Raw genomic sequence first — 16,753 nt, 5'->3', positions numbered from 1 at the left:
TGCATTAAAAGGTTAAGGTTTCCAGAGGGCCTGCCTTTCTTTAGGCAAATCTTTATTGAGAAGGGACTATCTTATCTGAACTCATGAAATTCTTGATGCCTTCCTCACGATATCTGCCAGCTTTAGCACTGCTATAGGGAAATCATCCCCTAAATGGTCTCTCTTTCTCTTGCTGATTTATAGTAATGACGCGGTGATTTAAAATAAGACCTTTTTGCTTTTTAGGCCTGAAGATGAATGCTGTGAAGTATTTTTGGGACAGCAGCAGGAGTATTTTTGGGCGTTAGCAGCAGGTAGAACAAGGAAAGTTTTGCCGCTGTAGTTAACATCAATTTAATATTTAATATATAAGGTAACAGCGTGTAGCAGACACAGTGAACGCTGGAACCCATTTTATCTGGAGCAAGTAGGAGCACAGTGCCATGCAGTGAAGGAAGGTCTAAGTCAATACCACGGAAGCATTGCTTACCTATTCAACACACTTTGTTAATACGATTTATTTTAACAACTGTTGTAGCGTTGAATTGAGAGTCAGCGTTCTTATTCATTATACCGTTTACAGGGGTCAGGTTCCTGCTGAGGCAGAGCTGGATTACTTAGGAGTGGCCAAATCACTGGAAATGTATGGAGTAGATCTCCATCCTGTCTATGTAAGTACTGTTTTAATTGAAGCTAAATATTTTAAATTTGATGGCATGACAAAAAGTCTTTAAAAGTTAAATGGAAAGCTGGGGATGGGGCAGAAGTCACTAGGGATTGAGTAAGTTTTGATAATTCTGCAGCAAAATTTGGATTCAGGTAAAAATTCCACTACATTTTCCTTAGCAAAAGCGGAGGCCAACATAAAGGAATTTCCTGAAGAAACAAAGGAATCTTTCTGATGCTAGAAATGTAGCTGAGCCCTGTAACCCACAGGGAACACAGGTTAGCGTGTTGTTGAAAACTGAGAGAACCTACGACTGGTTTCTATCCATGATCGCAGCTGGATGCCACATAGAACGTTACTGAGTCACTCCCAGCAATCATTTTAACTCTTGCCCAATACTGATGGATCCAAGAAAATTATGGTGAAAATACATTGTTTATGAGATTCTCAGTAGTGATTCAGTGTAAACCCTACAAAGGTTTCAGAAAGTTTTCTTTCTCTTTGGTGCCCTGCCCAAAATATTAGGGGGTTTTAAACCTCAGAAGACTCAAATTCTTCGTGGCCTACAAATGCTTTGAAACTGAAACACTAAGTAACAGCCTTGGTAGAGCCAGGAGGCTATATAGTATTAATAAAGGATGCTTTCCTCCTTATTCCAGTCACAGTGTCTCACCACAAATACCTTGGCTTGGCTTAGAGACTATTCCTTGTCAGTTCGCATCTCTTCCCTTCAGGATTTCATCCTGTGTGATTTTGAATATTTACCATGAATTGCAGAGGCAGCTGCAATTTGCCATCAGAATTTTCATGTTATCCTGTACCAAGTTGATTGGCTATATAGACCCCAACAACTTAAGAAGTATTTCATATGGGGAAGGCACTGGGTCCCTCCTTATCATGAGCTTTGTCATCCATTGTGAGAAAAGTGCTCTGAATCCCTCATTGCAGTTGGTTTATTTAGGAACCCTCTCCAGCATCATGAGGGCAACAGTGTTTCAGTAAGGAGAAGGTGTCTCCAATCATGTACGGGGAAGCAGGTCAGACTAACATTATACACCTTAATTCAAGAGTTATGGCATTTGTTGGGTGTCATATCTTGATAGGGGATTTATTCTCTGGCTTTTGTACCTCTCATCCTCCCTCATGAGATCCTTTCTTTTCCAATGGAAAAATGGAGACCCTCATGCCCCAGATCTTCCTGAAAGTACATGTTCATTTGTCCATGACATGGTAGGAAGTCCATGTTCATTTGTGAAAAACTTTGGCCTTTGTGGCTGGGCTGCGCACAGGGGTGGGCCAGGTAGAAGAAATCTAAGTCAGCAGATCAGTCTTTGGGAGATGAAGGAGCAGCAAAATAATTTCAGATTGGTGGAGCCTCTTGCAGAAATACAATTTTAAGGTAGGAAATAATTTTTTAGGGGGTGGGTTGGCATGGTGCTCGTTAAAAAATTATTTGGACATTTGTCTGAAGGAGAGTACCAAGAAAATGTGGGTTCAGAAGAACAGCCTGTAGAATATTTCAAGAGACCTCTCTTCTGCTGGAAGTCCTTTCCTTGTGCCTTGCCACATTGGTAGCTTCTACCTCCTTACACGTGGTGGGGTTAACTAGTAGTATTTAAAAATGGCTTTTATTTAATGTGGTACATGGATGCTGATTAGATCAGGGAGATGATTCGTTGTGTCATTTTCTGTGTCTCCTTTTGATTACAGTTTTTGACCCCTCCATGGTTTCCCAATATGATCATTACATTTTTCAGTTCTGCAGGGACCAGAAGTTAGTTGAGCAGACTGATTATTCATGTGTCTTGGTTGGTATGGTAGAATGAACTTATTCTAGCATTCGGAAGTATATTTACATTATGAGTAAATACTGAATCTTATGCAGTGTGAAGTTTTGACTGTAATTAGTTTCTTTAGATTTTTAAAGAAGAGAAATATGGCAATTTAGTTGATGAATTGTTTCTCTTACCTGATTCATGTAAGTAATCCTTACTCATGAGAGCAATCCCACTGAAGTTTATAGGATTACTCCCATGAGTAAAGTTACTCAAGGAAGAAAGAATTTTGTAGGTTTGGGTGTTTAGCTTACTAAGATGATGATGATCATAGTAACCACTTGTACAGTGGTTTTCATTAACAGATTTCAAAGAGCTTTACAAAGGTCAGTATCATTATCCCCATTTTACAGATGAGGAGACTGAGGCACAGAGAGGTTAAAGTGACTTGCCCAAAGTTACCTAGCAGCAGAGCCAGTAATAGAACCCATTTCTCCTCAGTCCCACACCAGTGCTCCATTTACCAGGCCACTGCTTCTTAGATGATATCTATAAAAATAAAATTGTGGTTGTAAGTAATAAAATGACATCTGTTCTATTTTCCAGGGTGAAAACAAGTCTGAATATTTTTTAGGATTAACACCTGTAGGAGTTGTTGTTTACAAGAATAAAAAACAAGTAGGGAAGTATTTCTGGTATGTACAACATAATATTGCAGACTGTATTAAAATAATGTGACTAAAAGGAAAAATAAACCATACCGAATATACGTATGATATGACTGGTTAGTTTTATGAGAACTAAACTGATGTACTTGTTGGAATCATGGATCTTTCTGTCTAGATTAAATTGTCTGTGTTCTATTTCTAATATTGTAAGAGATGGTTTTAACTTTCACCGCTCACATTAAAGTGTTTAAGTATCACTTTTTTTCTTGTGAGTAATATATGTGGAGCACTGGTAAAAATGATTATGTATGAATGGCTTACTGAAACTCTCCTTTCAATTTTTTTTGTTTCTTCTTTGTGTATTTCTGATGTGTTGGATTTAAATACCATAACACTTCTCTTTATCTTTTTTTCAACATTTAGGCCTAGAATTACAAAGGTTCACTTCAAGGAAATGCAGTTTGAACTTAGAGTGCTGGGAAAAGATGTAAGTTTTTATTTTAAGTCTGAAGGAAGAAACTGTGAAACTAATCAAGTTAAGAGTTTGGTGTGTTCTGTGAAATGAAACTATTATTGCCAGTTTTGCTTTTAATCACTACCACAAAAACTTTTCTTATATTTAAATGTATTCCCATATGTAATCTTTCTTGATGGGTATTTGTAGTTAGGGTTAAGTTTTCTCTCTTTCCCCCCTGCCTATTTTTCACTTTGCAGGGAAGGCAGAAAAGCCCTATTGAAGCAGAGCAGAATGGGACTTTATAGTATATTATCAAGATTTGTTTTTCTATGCCATCAGTAACGCCTGCGATTTAGAATGTTGCAGAATGCCTATTCATGTACAAACAAGTCTGAGTTCTACTTTAAAGTAAATGACATATAGCTAATGCTGTAGTTACTGTCTGATGGTACATGTATGTAGTAAGTATTTATATGAAAAGCCTGGAATTATTTCAGATGTTTAACAAACTGAATGGGAAATCTGGAAGCTTGAGAAAGGAGACATAGGTTTACAGTGTAGTTGACTCATAAACTTGTTGAAAGTTCTATATTGTGCTCATAATAGGCCATCTCCCTGATGGCATTTGGCAGTTTCAAGCCCAGACAGGTATTTTTAGAAAACTGTTTAAGAGAACAGCAAGAACAAGGGTGTGAAAGATCGTTAAAATCTGCACTGCAACTAATGCTTCTTTGAAGTGCTATTGCAATACTCTGTATTCTGACAGTATAGGGAGATGCCAGAATGTCCCAACATATCCACCTTCCTGTTTTTGATACATATGGTTTTTTCAAAAAAAGAAAAGGAGTACTTGTGGCACCTTAGAGACTAACAAATTTATTTGAGCATAAGCTTTTGTGAGCTACAGCTCACTTCATCGGATGCATTCAGTGGAAAATACAGTGGGGAGAAGAGTACCCAGAAGTCACCTACTACAGGACAGGCCCAACAAAGAAAATAACAGAACGCCACTAGCCATCACCTTCAGCCCCCAACTAAAACCTCTCCAACGCATCATCAAGGATCTACAACTTATCCTGAAGGACGACCCATCACTCTCACAGATCTTGGGAGACAGGCCAATCCTTGCTTACAGACAGCCCCCCAACCTGAAGCAAATACTCACCAGCAACCACATACTACACAACGGAACCACTAACCCAGGAACCTATCCTTGCAACAAAGCCCGTTGCCAACTGTGTCCACATATCTATTCAGGGGACACCATCATAGGGCCTAATCACATCAGCCAAACCATCAGAGGCTCGTTCACCTGCACATCTACCAATGTGATAGATGCCATCATGTGCCAGCAATGCCCCTCTGCCATGTACATTGGTCAAACTGGACAGTCTCTACGTAAAAGAATAAATGGACACAAATCAGATGTCAAGAATTATAACATTCAAAAACCAGTCGGAGAACACTTCAATCTCTCTGGTCATTCGATTACAGACATAAAAGTCGCAATATTACAACAAAAAGACTTCAAGAACAGACTCCAACGAGAGACTGCTGAATTGGAATTAATTTGCAAACTGGATACAATTAACTTAGGTTTGAATATCTGGGAGTGGATGGGTCATTACACAAAGTAAAACTATTTCCCCACTTTTATTCTCCCCCGCTCCTCCCCCCCCCCCCGTTCCTCAGACGTTCTTGTCAACTGCTGGAAATGGCCCACCTTGATTATCACTACAAAAGGTTTTCTCTCTTCCCCCCCCCATCCCCCGCTCTCCTGCTGGTATTAGCTCAGCTTAAGTGATCACTCTCCTTACAGTGTGTATGATAACACCCATTGTTTCATGTTCTCTGTGTATATATATCTCCCCACTGTATTTTCCACTGAATGCATCCGATGAAGTGAGCTGTAGCTCACGAAAGCTTATGCTCAAATAAATTGGTTAGTCTCTAAGGTGCCACAAGTACTCCTTTTCTTTTTGCGAATACAGACTAACACGGCTGCTACTCCTGAAACATATGGTTTTTTGTTACTACAAAGGAGATTGGTTGATGAAATAGATAATTGTGTCAGTTGTCTTATCTTTCTGATTCTATATCATCATAATGCTGATTTATGCAGTTACACACACAGATAAGCAGAGCTGGCCAGTGTGGCTTGCCTGCTCCTAAATTCCAACATCATCATATTATAGGATATTCCCAAATTTCTTTTATTCCCTTTATATCCTGGAATAAATGCCAGCACCATGTCATATCACAGGAAAACTGAGACAAGAATTTGCAATATGATATGGGTGCAAAAAATGCCATTTCTGCATTGTGCTACATTCTGGGAGACATCCTACCCTGGAGGAGGAAGGGACTATTCCTTCTCCTTACAGATATAGTGTGACCACACCTGGAATATTGCATTCATTTCCAGGCACCTCAATTACCAGAAAGATACTGACAATTAGCATTAGCATTATAGGTACAGTAATTTCAGTCTGCTTTTCTAAAACGTTCAAGCAAACAAACCATATGAACTCTGGGTTAGTACTCTCTTGACAGCTGCTTTTCCTTTTTGGACTAGGGAATGTATGGGTGTGTGCATGGTGGTGTCTGCGGGTGTTCATACTGGATCCTTGAAACACAAATTGAAGTGATATGCCTAAAACACAAACGCGAACAAGGAATGGTGATAATTGGATGTTATTATGCTCTTATACAGTCTAAGAAATGATGAAATTTTACAGCCAAATGCTCAAGTGTGTGAAATAATGGGGAGTTCTACATTAGCATCGAATCCTGAAACCCCTTACTTGAGTATCAGTTCAGTTCATTGTGGCTACTCACATAAACGAGGATTCATCACATGAATAAGGGTTTGCAGGATAAGGCTCTAATTTATCAGTCATGAATTATTGCCTAAGTGAATGAATGGGCTAAGAATGTTGATAGTACAAACAACACCATCACAAATGGTGCATTGTAGGACCAGATCAACTGTCTATTTGAGTCAATGGAAAGACTTCCATTGACTTTACAGGGCTTTGGATCAGGCCCATAGTGAACTGAGACCCCAATTCAGCAACAAACACATGCCTAACTTTAAACATTTGAATTACCATAGACAATATTCCTGACTTATTTAGGTTCAGTATTTTGTCTGTTTACTTCTCAGATGATACATTGAGGCACAACACTGTGACTATCAGTACTTGTAATCATGAATGCATACCTCATGCGGCTCCTCACACGCTTCATTGGATATGTGCTTAAATACCTTGCTTGCTGAATGGCTGCCTTGGATTTGTTTTTTTAAGTTGCTGTAGTCTGTTTTGTGAACAGAGAAGTTCAGTCTTGGAGCCACCAGTTTTGCACCTTTCACAAACACTATGTTAATTTTTTTTATTAAAAATAAAGAAAAAATTTAAATTGTTGCCAGAATATTGACATAAATACAGAGTTAAAAGTAATTGGTGCTGATTCTTTGTCTCTAGATTTTTGTGGGGGTTTTTTTTGAGAGATGGATGTTAATTAAATGGAGCTCTCCTAACTCCCCTTGACAGAACGATGATGATGGCGAAATTCTACAAATGAGAATTTCCTGTCTCTTAGGTAGGACTTTACAGCATAGGGGATTCTCATAGACTTTAAGGCCAGAAGGGACCATTGTGATCATCTAGTTTGACCTCCTGCACATTGCAGGCTGCAGAATTTCACTCACCCTCTACTGTAATAGACCCCTAACCTCTGCTTCAGTTACTGAAGTACCCAAATCATGATTAAAGACTTCAAGTTACAGAGACTCCACCATTTACACTAGTTTAAACCAGCAGATGACCCATGCCCCATGCTGCAGAGGAAGGTGAAAAAAAAACCAGGATTTCTGCCAGTCTGACCTGGGGGAAATTCCTTCCTGACCCCAAATATGGCAATCAGTTGAACCCTGAGCATATTGGAAGTCCTACCAGTCAGACACCTTGGCAAGAATTCTCTGGAGTAACTCAGAGCCCTCCCCATCTACTGCTCCATCTCTGGCTGTTGGGGATTTTTGCTAGTAGCAAAAAGAAAAGGAGTACTTGTGGCACCTTAGAGACTAACCAATTTATTTGAGCATAAGCTTTCGTGAGCTACAGCTCACTTCATTGAATAAATTGGTTAGTCTCTAAGGTTCCACAAGTACTCCTTTTCTTTTTGTGAATACAGATTAACACGGCTGCTGCTCTGAAACCTTGCTAGTAGCAGTTGCAGATGGGCCACGTGGCATTGTAGTTACTCTCATCATGCCATCCCCTCCATAAATGTATCAAGCTCCATCTTGAAGCCAGTTAGGTTTTTTGACCCTGCTGTTCCCCTTGGAAGGCTGATCCAGAACTTCACTCCTCTGATGGTTAGAAACCTTCATCTAATTTCAAGCCTAAAATTGTTGATGGCCAGTTTATATCCATTTGTTTTTGTGTCATCATTGGCACTTAACTTAAATAACTCCTCTCCCTCTCTGGTGTTTATCCCTCTGATGTATTACTAGAGAGCAACCATATCTCCCCTCAGCCTTTGTTTTGTTAGGTTAAACAAGCCAGCCCCCTTGAGTCTCCTCTCATAAGGTAGGTTTTTCATTCTTCTGATCATCCTAGTAGCTCTTCTCTGCACCTCTTCCAGTTTGAATTCATCTTTTTAAATGGGGGAGACCAGAATTGCACATAGTATTCCAGCTGAGGTCTCACCAGTGCCTTGTATGAGTGCAGTAACACTTCCTTATCTCTACTGAAAATACCTTGTCTGATGCATCCTAGGATTGCTTTAGCCTTTTTCATGGCCAAATCATTTTGGCAGCTCATAGTTATCCTGTGATCAACCAATACCCCCAGATCTTTCTCCTCGTCTGTTGCTTCCAACTGATAAGTCCCCAGCTCATAGCAAAAATTCTTGTTATTAGTCCCCTAAGTGCATGACCTTGCACTTTGCACTATTAGATTTCATCCCATTTCTATTGTCTTGTATTATATTCCTGTCCTCCTCCGTATTGGCAATAACTCCCAACTTTATGTCATCTGCAAATTTTATTAGCATGCTCCCACTTCTTGTGCCAAAGTCATGAATTAAAATGTTAAATAAGATTGGTCCCAAGACTGATCCCTGAGGAACTCCTTCAGTAACCTCCCTCCAGACTGACAGTTCACCTTTCAGTATGACTCCTTGTAGTCTCCCTTTAACCAGTTCCTTATCCACCTTTCAATTTTCACATTAATCCCCATCTTCTCCAATTTAATAATTTCCCATGTTAAACTGTATCAAATACCCTACTGAAATCCAGGTAGATTAGAGCTACTGCATTTCCTTTGTCTAAAAAATCAGTTATCTTCTCAAGATGATGATAAGGTTCGTCTGGCACAATCTACCTTTTGTAAAACCATTTTCTATTTTGTTCCAATTACTGTTTGATGATGTAGTCCATAATGAAGTAAATGAATTAATGCCCTATAATAATAATAATAACAAACTGTTCTTGAATATATTAAATGCTTTATGTAGAACACAGTTTTAATATCACAGTGGAAAGTCTGTAAACACAGTTATAATTTTAGGCTTTAATTTATATTTTCAACTATTGGCAGATGTAAATTAAAAGCAATCAAACCCACTTTTCACAGATATACCAATGTAGGGAGAATAGTCTCTTTGTTGCTTTTATTACTTTGTGCAGTGGTGCTGCATGTTAACAGTTACTTAATGGAAAGCCTTGCTTGTTTTCAGTTTCTCCTTAAGGCAAATGAAAATTAAGGTTGAGATTTTCAGAGCTGCCTAAAGGATTTGGATGCCCAATTCCCTTTAAAATTAATGGACATTAAAATTAATGGAAATGGACATCCAAATCCCTAGATGGATTGACAGATTTCAGCCCAAATATACAGAGCACTGTCCTCAGGCTGGTTAAAGATTACAATATGGAGTTTTTGTGTCAGGGAAAATTATTTATCATTGATGCTAGTGAGCCTGTTGTTTACATCATTTGGCTTTTCATAAACTCAGTGTTTCAACAAGCACAAAATATTTACTGTTGCTGCATTTATAATGAAATTAAGAGCTTCACCTTCTCTGTCTCTTATACTGAGATCTGTAGTGCTTCAGCAGTTCTCTTCCCTGAAAACCACTTGTATAATTATGACTTGTTTGTTCTATTCCTGTAAACCCATTTCTGCTGTGTACTAATATTACTATAAGGTAATTGGATTTAATGTACACCTAATTTATATCCTGTATCTTTTAATTTTTTTCTCCATTACACTTTCTCCATTATTTTTTCTCGTGCTTTTAAAAAATGGCAAAAATAGTATTTCACTGTCTCTGGCTTACCATTGCATAAGAGACCAATTACTTTGATCAGCTGGCAGAAATTTTCTTGCAGTGACGTTAGTCACTGGATCAATATAACATTGTCCCTCAACTTGAACTATGCTCAGAAGTAAGAGCATGTGTTAAGCATTCCATGAAAGCTTTAAATAGCAGCGTGAAGGAGTGAGCCTTTCCCATTTATAGATTGCAAAGGAAAAGTCTCTAGGTAAGACAAATAAAGTTAAGACAAAAAGAAAAGGAGTACTTGTGGCACCTTAGAGACTAACCAATTTATTTGAGCATAAGCTTTCGTGAGCTACAGCTCACTTCATCGGATGCATACTGTGGATCCGATGAAGTGAGCTGTAGCTTACGAAAGCTTATGCTCAAATAAATTGGTTAGTCTCTAAGGTGCCAGAAGTACTCCTTTTCTTTTTGCGAATACAGACTAACACGGCTGTTACTCTGAAACCTGTCATTATGCAAAGTTAAGACAAATTCTCATGATAAACAAGTATATTTTGGTTGAGCTCCCCTTGGGAAAACTACAGGGTCTGATTGTTGCTGTGTGCAATCCTCATTAGGGTAAATGTCAGCTGTGTGCACTTTTGTTGAAATTCACCCAGGAACATAGATGGACACAAAAAGTCCCCCAGTGCAGCAGAATCATTGTGGTTACACTCCATGTGAATGGGTAACTGTTCAGTGGGTGCACAGAGGACACTGCAATTCCTGAATGTGACAGAACTGGGTTCCACACTAGTGATGCATAGGCCACTACAGAAAGGGGCTGAAGGAATGGGCCAAGGAATGGAAAAAGATTGTGGTTACATGTATCCAGTGGGCAAGTATTTTTGCCAGCAAGTTAAAGAAGTATGGGCTGGATGAATGGACTGTAAGGTGTATAGACAGCTGGCTAGATCGTCGGGCTCAACGGGTAGTGATCAATGGCTCCATATCTAGTTGGCAGCCGGTATTAAGCGGAGCGCCCCAAGCGTCGTTCCTGGGGCCGGTTTTGTTCAATATCTTCATTAATGATCTGGGGGATGGTGTGTATTGCACCCTCAGCAAGTCTGCAGACGACACTAAATTGGGAGGAGAGGTAGATCCGCTGGAGGGTAAGGGTAGGATACAGAGGGACCTAGACAAATTAGAGGATTGGGCCAAAAGAAATCTGATGAGGTTCAACAAGGACAAATGCAGAGTCCTGCAGTTAAGGACAGAAGAATCCCATGCACTGCTACAGACTAGGGACCAAGTGGCTAGGAGCAATTCTGCAGAAAAGGACTTAGAGTTACAGTGGACGAGAAGCTGGATATGAGTCAACAGTGTGCCCTTGTTGCCAAGAAGGCTAACGGCATTTTGGGCTGTATAAGTAGGGGCATTGCCAGCAGATCGAGGGACATGATCATTCCCCTCTATTTGGCTTTGGTGAGGCCTCATCTGGAGTACTGTGTCCAATTTTGGGCCTCACACTACAAAAAGGATGTGGAAAAATTGGAAAGAGTCTAGCAGAGGGCAACAAAAATGATTAGGGGGCTGGAGCACATGACTTATGAGGAGAAGCTGAGGGAACTGGGATTATTTAGTCTGCAGAAGAGAAGAATGAGTTGGGATTTGATAGCTGCTTTCAACTACCTGAAAGGGGGTTCCAAAGAGGATGGATCTAGGCTGTTCTTGGATGTACCAGATGACAGAACAAGGAGTAATGGTCTCAAGTTGCAGTGGGGGAGGTTTAGGTTGAATATTAGGAAAAACTTTTTCACTAGGAGGGTGGTGAAGCGCTGGAATGGATTACCTGGGGATGTGGTGGAATCTTCTTCCTTAGAGGTTTTTAAGGTCAGGCTTGACAAAGACTTGGCTGGGATGATTTTGTTGGAGATTGGTCCCTTCCAACCCTGATATTCTATGATTCATGGCAAGGAATGTTTTTAGACCAGCGTGCAGGAATCTTAGACTCTGGGACGGCAACTGCAAAGAGAGTATGTATCTGCTCTGGCCAGGTTGGGATGTTTGTTCAGTATACATACACCCCAGCTTTGTTCTTTCTTCCAACCGCTTTTATTTGGGTGTGGTATGTGGGAGTGGCTTGTGTATTTGAGTGAATTAAATCCACTTACAGGAGAAGGTACCCTTAAATCTTGACTGTAGCAGGTCTTTGACAGGTTCTATGAATAGTGCACGTGAAAAGTATTTATACATGCAGAATATCTTACTATACTTTTTCACTATTTCCCTTCTTGAAACTAGAGCTGTGCAGAGGCTGGAAATTCCATTTTGCAAAGGAATTTTGAAATTTTGATTAGTTTTTAATCCGAACGAAATCTGAAAATATCCAAATTCTCTGCAAAAGAAAATTCTGAAAAAAAACCATTGTTTCAGATTGATCAAAATGTTTTGTTTTGAGAAAATTGAAACATTTTATTTTATTCTAATTTTTTGTTGCATTATAATATAACCCACAATTTAAAACAAACAAAACAAAGTCATTTCAAAATGAAAACTCAAAATGTTTCATACTGACAATGTGAAAGAAAATGTAGACTCAAATGAAGTAAAAATCTTAAATGAATCCACCTGTTCCATAGAATCTCTATGGATAGTAATTCCATGCTCTAACAAGAATATAACAGTAGGGATCTATTATTGATCACCTGACCAGGACAGTGATAGTGACTATGAAATGCTAAGGGAGATTAGAGAGGCTATCAAAATAAAAAACTTGGTAATAGTGGGGGATTTCAATTATCCCGATATTGACTGGGTACATGTCACCTCAGGATGAAATGCAGAGACAAAATTTCTCGATACTTTAAATGACTGCTTCTTGGAGCAGCTGGTACAGGAACCCACAAGGGGAGAGGCAATTCTCAATTTAGTCCTGAGTGGAGTGCAGGATCTGGTCCCAGGGGTAACTATAATAGGGCCGCTTGGAAATAGTGATAATAAAAAATAACATTTAACATTCCTGTGGTGGGAAGAACATCTCAGCAGCCCAACACTGTGGCATTTAATTTCAGAAAGGGGAACTATGCAAAAATGAGAAGGTTAGTTAAACAGAAATGAAAAGGTACAGTGACTAGAGTGAAATGCCTGCAAGCTGCATGGACACTTCTCAAAGACACCATAATAGAGGCTCAACATAAATGTATACCCCAAATTAAAAAGCACAGTAAAAGATCTAAAAAAGAGTCACTGTGGCTTAATAACTATGTAAAAGAAGCAGTGAGAGATAAAAAGGCATCTTTTAAAAAGTGGAAGTCAAATCCTAGTGAGGTAAATAGAAAGGAGAATAAACACTGTCAAATTAAGTGTAAAAATGTAATAAAGCCAAAAAGGAGTTTGAAGAACAGCTAGCCAAAAACTCAAAAGGTAGTAAAATGGTTTTTAAGTACATCAGAAGCAGGAAGCCTGCTATACAACCAGTGGGGCCCCTGGATGATCGAGATACAGAAGGAGCACTTAAAGACAATAAAGTCATTGCAGAGAAACTAAATGAATTATTTGATTCAGTCTTCATGGCTGAGGATGTTAGGGAGATTCCCAAACCTGAGCTGTCCTTTGTAGGTGATAAATCTGAGAAATTGTCACAGTTTGAAGTGTCATTAGAGGAGGTTTTGGAATTAATTGATAAACGTAACAGTAACATGTCACCGGGACCAGATGGCATTCACCCAAGAGTTCTGAAAGAACTCATATGTGAAATTGTGGAACTATTAGCTATGGTTTGTAACCTGTCCTTTAAATCAGCTTTTGTACCCAATGACTGGAAGATAGCTAATGTAACGCCAATATTTAAAAAGGGCTCTAGAGGTGATCCCGACAATTACAGACTGGTAAGTCTAACGTCAGTACCAGGAAAATTAGTTGAAACAATAGTTAAGAATAAAATTGTCAGACACATAGAAGAACATAAATTGTTGGGCAAAAGTCAACATGGTTTCTGTAAAGGGAAATCATGTCTTAGTAATCTATTAGAGTTCTTTGAAGGGGTCAGACCCTATGGGACTGGGGGGATCCAGTGGACATAGTGTGCTTAGATTTCCAGAAAGCCTTTGACAAGGTCCCTCACCGAAGGCTCTTACATAAATTAAGTTGTCATGGGATAAGAGGGAAGATCCTTACATGGATTGAGAACTGGTTAAAAGGCAGGGAACAAAGGGTAGGAATAAATGGTAAATTTTCAGTATGGAGAGGGATAACTAGTGGTGTTCCCCAAAGGTCAATCCTAGGACCAGTCCTATTCAACTTATTCATAAATGATCTGGAGAAAGGGGTAAATAGTGAGGTGGCAAAGTTTGCAGACGATACTAAACTGCTAAAGATCTTTAAGACCAAAGGAGACTGTGAAGAACTTCATCTCTTTTCTGCCTCATCTGTGGCATAAAAGAGACAGAACCAGGGCAGAATATCTGGCCTTCTCACGCTAGCTGCAAATTTAACTTAAAATCCTATCAAAAAAAATAGAGCAATTTGTTCATGTTACTTAAGAATTACAAACAGTGGGTCAGTTTACACTCATTGAAACCAATGGGGTGGTATGAGTGTAAACAAGTGCAGAGAATTTGATCCACTAACTACAGAGTTTTGTGCTTGTCTTTTTTTCCCCGCGTACCCACTCAACTATCTGCTACTTGTAGCAGTAAGAGTTGTGTAGTGGTTAATAGGTGAGTCACCACTAAACAGCCTTCTGTTTAAAGTGCAGTGGAATAAAATTCCTTGGCAAACCTGAAGGGGTGGCTTATTTTTCAGGTTTATTTTTTAGCCTTTTGTTAGTTATTGTTTAGTAAAGTTTTTGTATTGTTACTTTACGAGGCTAAGGTATTTAAAATCTTGAAGTGCTTATGCAGTAATAGCACAGGTTTATTATTATTTTGCTACTTGAGTTGTATGATGTACTTTAAGATAGTTATCTTCTTGACTGTAGAGGTGACGTGACCTTGTGTGACCCGTAATACAGTCTCGATTGCATAAGCTGGGATTGGTATGCATTAGGTAAATGTATTAAAAAAAACCAAAACCCTTAAGAACATTTTCTGTTGGAGGAAACAAATGATAATCTCCAGATATGTGTCTAACTTGGCAAAGAATAATGTTTTGCTCTCAGCTACTGCTTCCAAATATGTATATTCTGCTATTGTTCATCTTACTGAAGCAGAGTGGCAATGTATATGTGGCCAGATCTTCACCTGTACTGAGTTTACACTCTATTCATCTGACAAGAGTGGGGAGAAGGAGAAGTTGCTGTAAATCACTTTTCTGCTTCTATTAACCTGGTCTGGCTGGGGGCCAAAATAGTCCCTGTCATAAATTAGTGTAGCCTAAGGGTTACTATATGTTATGTTGACTGCCACAGTCCCATAGGGTCTGACCAGTCTGTCATTTTATACCAGCTGAGACTCTGGTCTATACATTTTAATGTAGATGCAGTCATAACATCCTAAAATCTGCTTCTCTTGTTTCACTTTTAAAAAAAAAACTTGACATTAAAAATGTGATTAAAAATCCTAGCTCTGGATTTGTCATACACAGTAAGAGTGAATTGTATTTTGCAGTAGGTGGAATCTTGCTCCTGATTGCCAGAGATTCACATGTTGCGTGATTCTCCTATTGTATGTCCAGCACGGTAGATTTGGAATTCAATAGCCCCCAGACCCCAGCAATATCTGAGATTGTGTTTTTTTATTAATTGAAGCTATATATTGTTGCAAATTAGGGTGACCAGATAGCAAGTGTGAAAAATCGGGATGGGAGTGGGGGGGTAATAAGAGCCTATATAAGAAAAAGCCCCAAATATTGTGATTGTCCCTATAAAATCAGGACATCTGGTCAGCCTATTGCAAATAGTCAGCCTCACCTCAGTCCCTGGAAAAATCATGGAGCAGGTCCTCAAAGAATCAATCTTGAAGTACTTGCATGAGAGGAAAGTGATCAGGAACAGCCAGCATGGATTCACCAAGGGAAGGTCATGCCTGACTAATCTAATCGCCTTTTATCATGAGATTACTGGTTCTGTGGATGAAGGGAAAGCAGTGGATGTATTGTTTCTTGACTTTAGCAAAGCTTTTGACACGGTCTCCCACAGTATTCTTGTCAGCAAGTTAAGGAAGTATGGGCTGGATGAATGCACTATAGGGTGGGTAGAAAGCTGGCTAGATTGTCGGGCTCAACGGGTAGTGATCAATGGCTCCATGTCTAGTTGGCAGCCGGTGTCAAGTGGAGTGCCCCAGGGGTCTGTCCTGGGGCCGGTTTTGTTCAATATCTTCATAAATGATCTGGAGGATGGTGTGGATTGCACTCTCAGCAAATTTGCGGACGATACTAAACTGGGAGGAGTGGTAGATACGCTGGAGGGGAGGGATAGGATACAGAAGGACCTAGACAAATTGGAGGATTGGGCCAAAAGAAATCTGATGAGGTTCAATAAGGATAAGTGCAGGGTCCTGCACTTAGGACGGAAGAATCCAATGCACCGCTACAGACTAGGGACCGAATGGCTAGGCAGCAGTTCTGCGGAAAAGGACCTAGGGGTGACAGTGGACGAGAAGCTGGATATGAGTCAGCAGTGTGCCCTTGTTGCCAAGAAGGCCAATGGCATTTTGGGATGTATACGTAGGGGCATAGCGAGCAGATCGAGGGACGTGATCGTCCCCCTCTATTCGACATTGGTGAGGCCTCATCTGGAGTACTGTGTCCAGTTTTGGGCCCCACACTACAAGAAGGATGTGGATAAATTGGAGAGAGTCCAGCGAAGGGCAACAAAAATGATTAGGGGTCTAGAACACATGACTTATGAGGAGAGGCTGAGGGAGCTGGGATTGTTTAGCCTGCAGAAGAGAAGAATGAGGGGGGATTTGATAGCTGCTTTCAACTACCTGAAAGGGGG

General features: G+C 39.7%; 1 protein-coding gene across 1 annotated transcript in view; it reads left to right on the top strand.

The window, feature by feature from the left end:
* The window catches only part of EPB41L4A (erythrocyte membrane protein band 4.1 like 4A), a 218,902-nt gene that overhangs the window by 120,647 nt on the left and 81,502 nt on the right, over positions 1-16,753 (top strand). The window contains exons 7-9 of the mRNA XM_077817308.1: positions 563-650; positions 3,028-3,116; positions 3,513-3,576. Coding sequence (XP_077673434.1) covers positions 563-650; positions 3,028-3,116; positions 3,513-3,576 — 241 coding nt within the window. The remainder of the gene's footprint in view (positions 1-562; positions 651-3,027; positions 3,117-3,512; positions 3,577-16,753) is intronic.

The sequence above is a fragment of the Eretmochelys imbricata genome, chromosome 5 (assembly GCF_965152235.1).
Source record: "Eretmochelys imbricata isolate rEreImb1 chromosome 5, rEreImb1.hap1, whole genome shotgun sequence".
In the NCBI taxonomy this organism is placed as follows: domain Eukaryota; kingdom Metazoa; phylum Chordata; order Testudines; family Cheloniidae; genus Eretmochelys; species Eretmochelys imbricata.
Note: the sequence above shows the minus strand (reverse complement) of the source record. Positions and strands in the feature narration are given on the sequence as shown.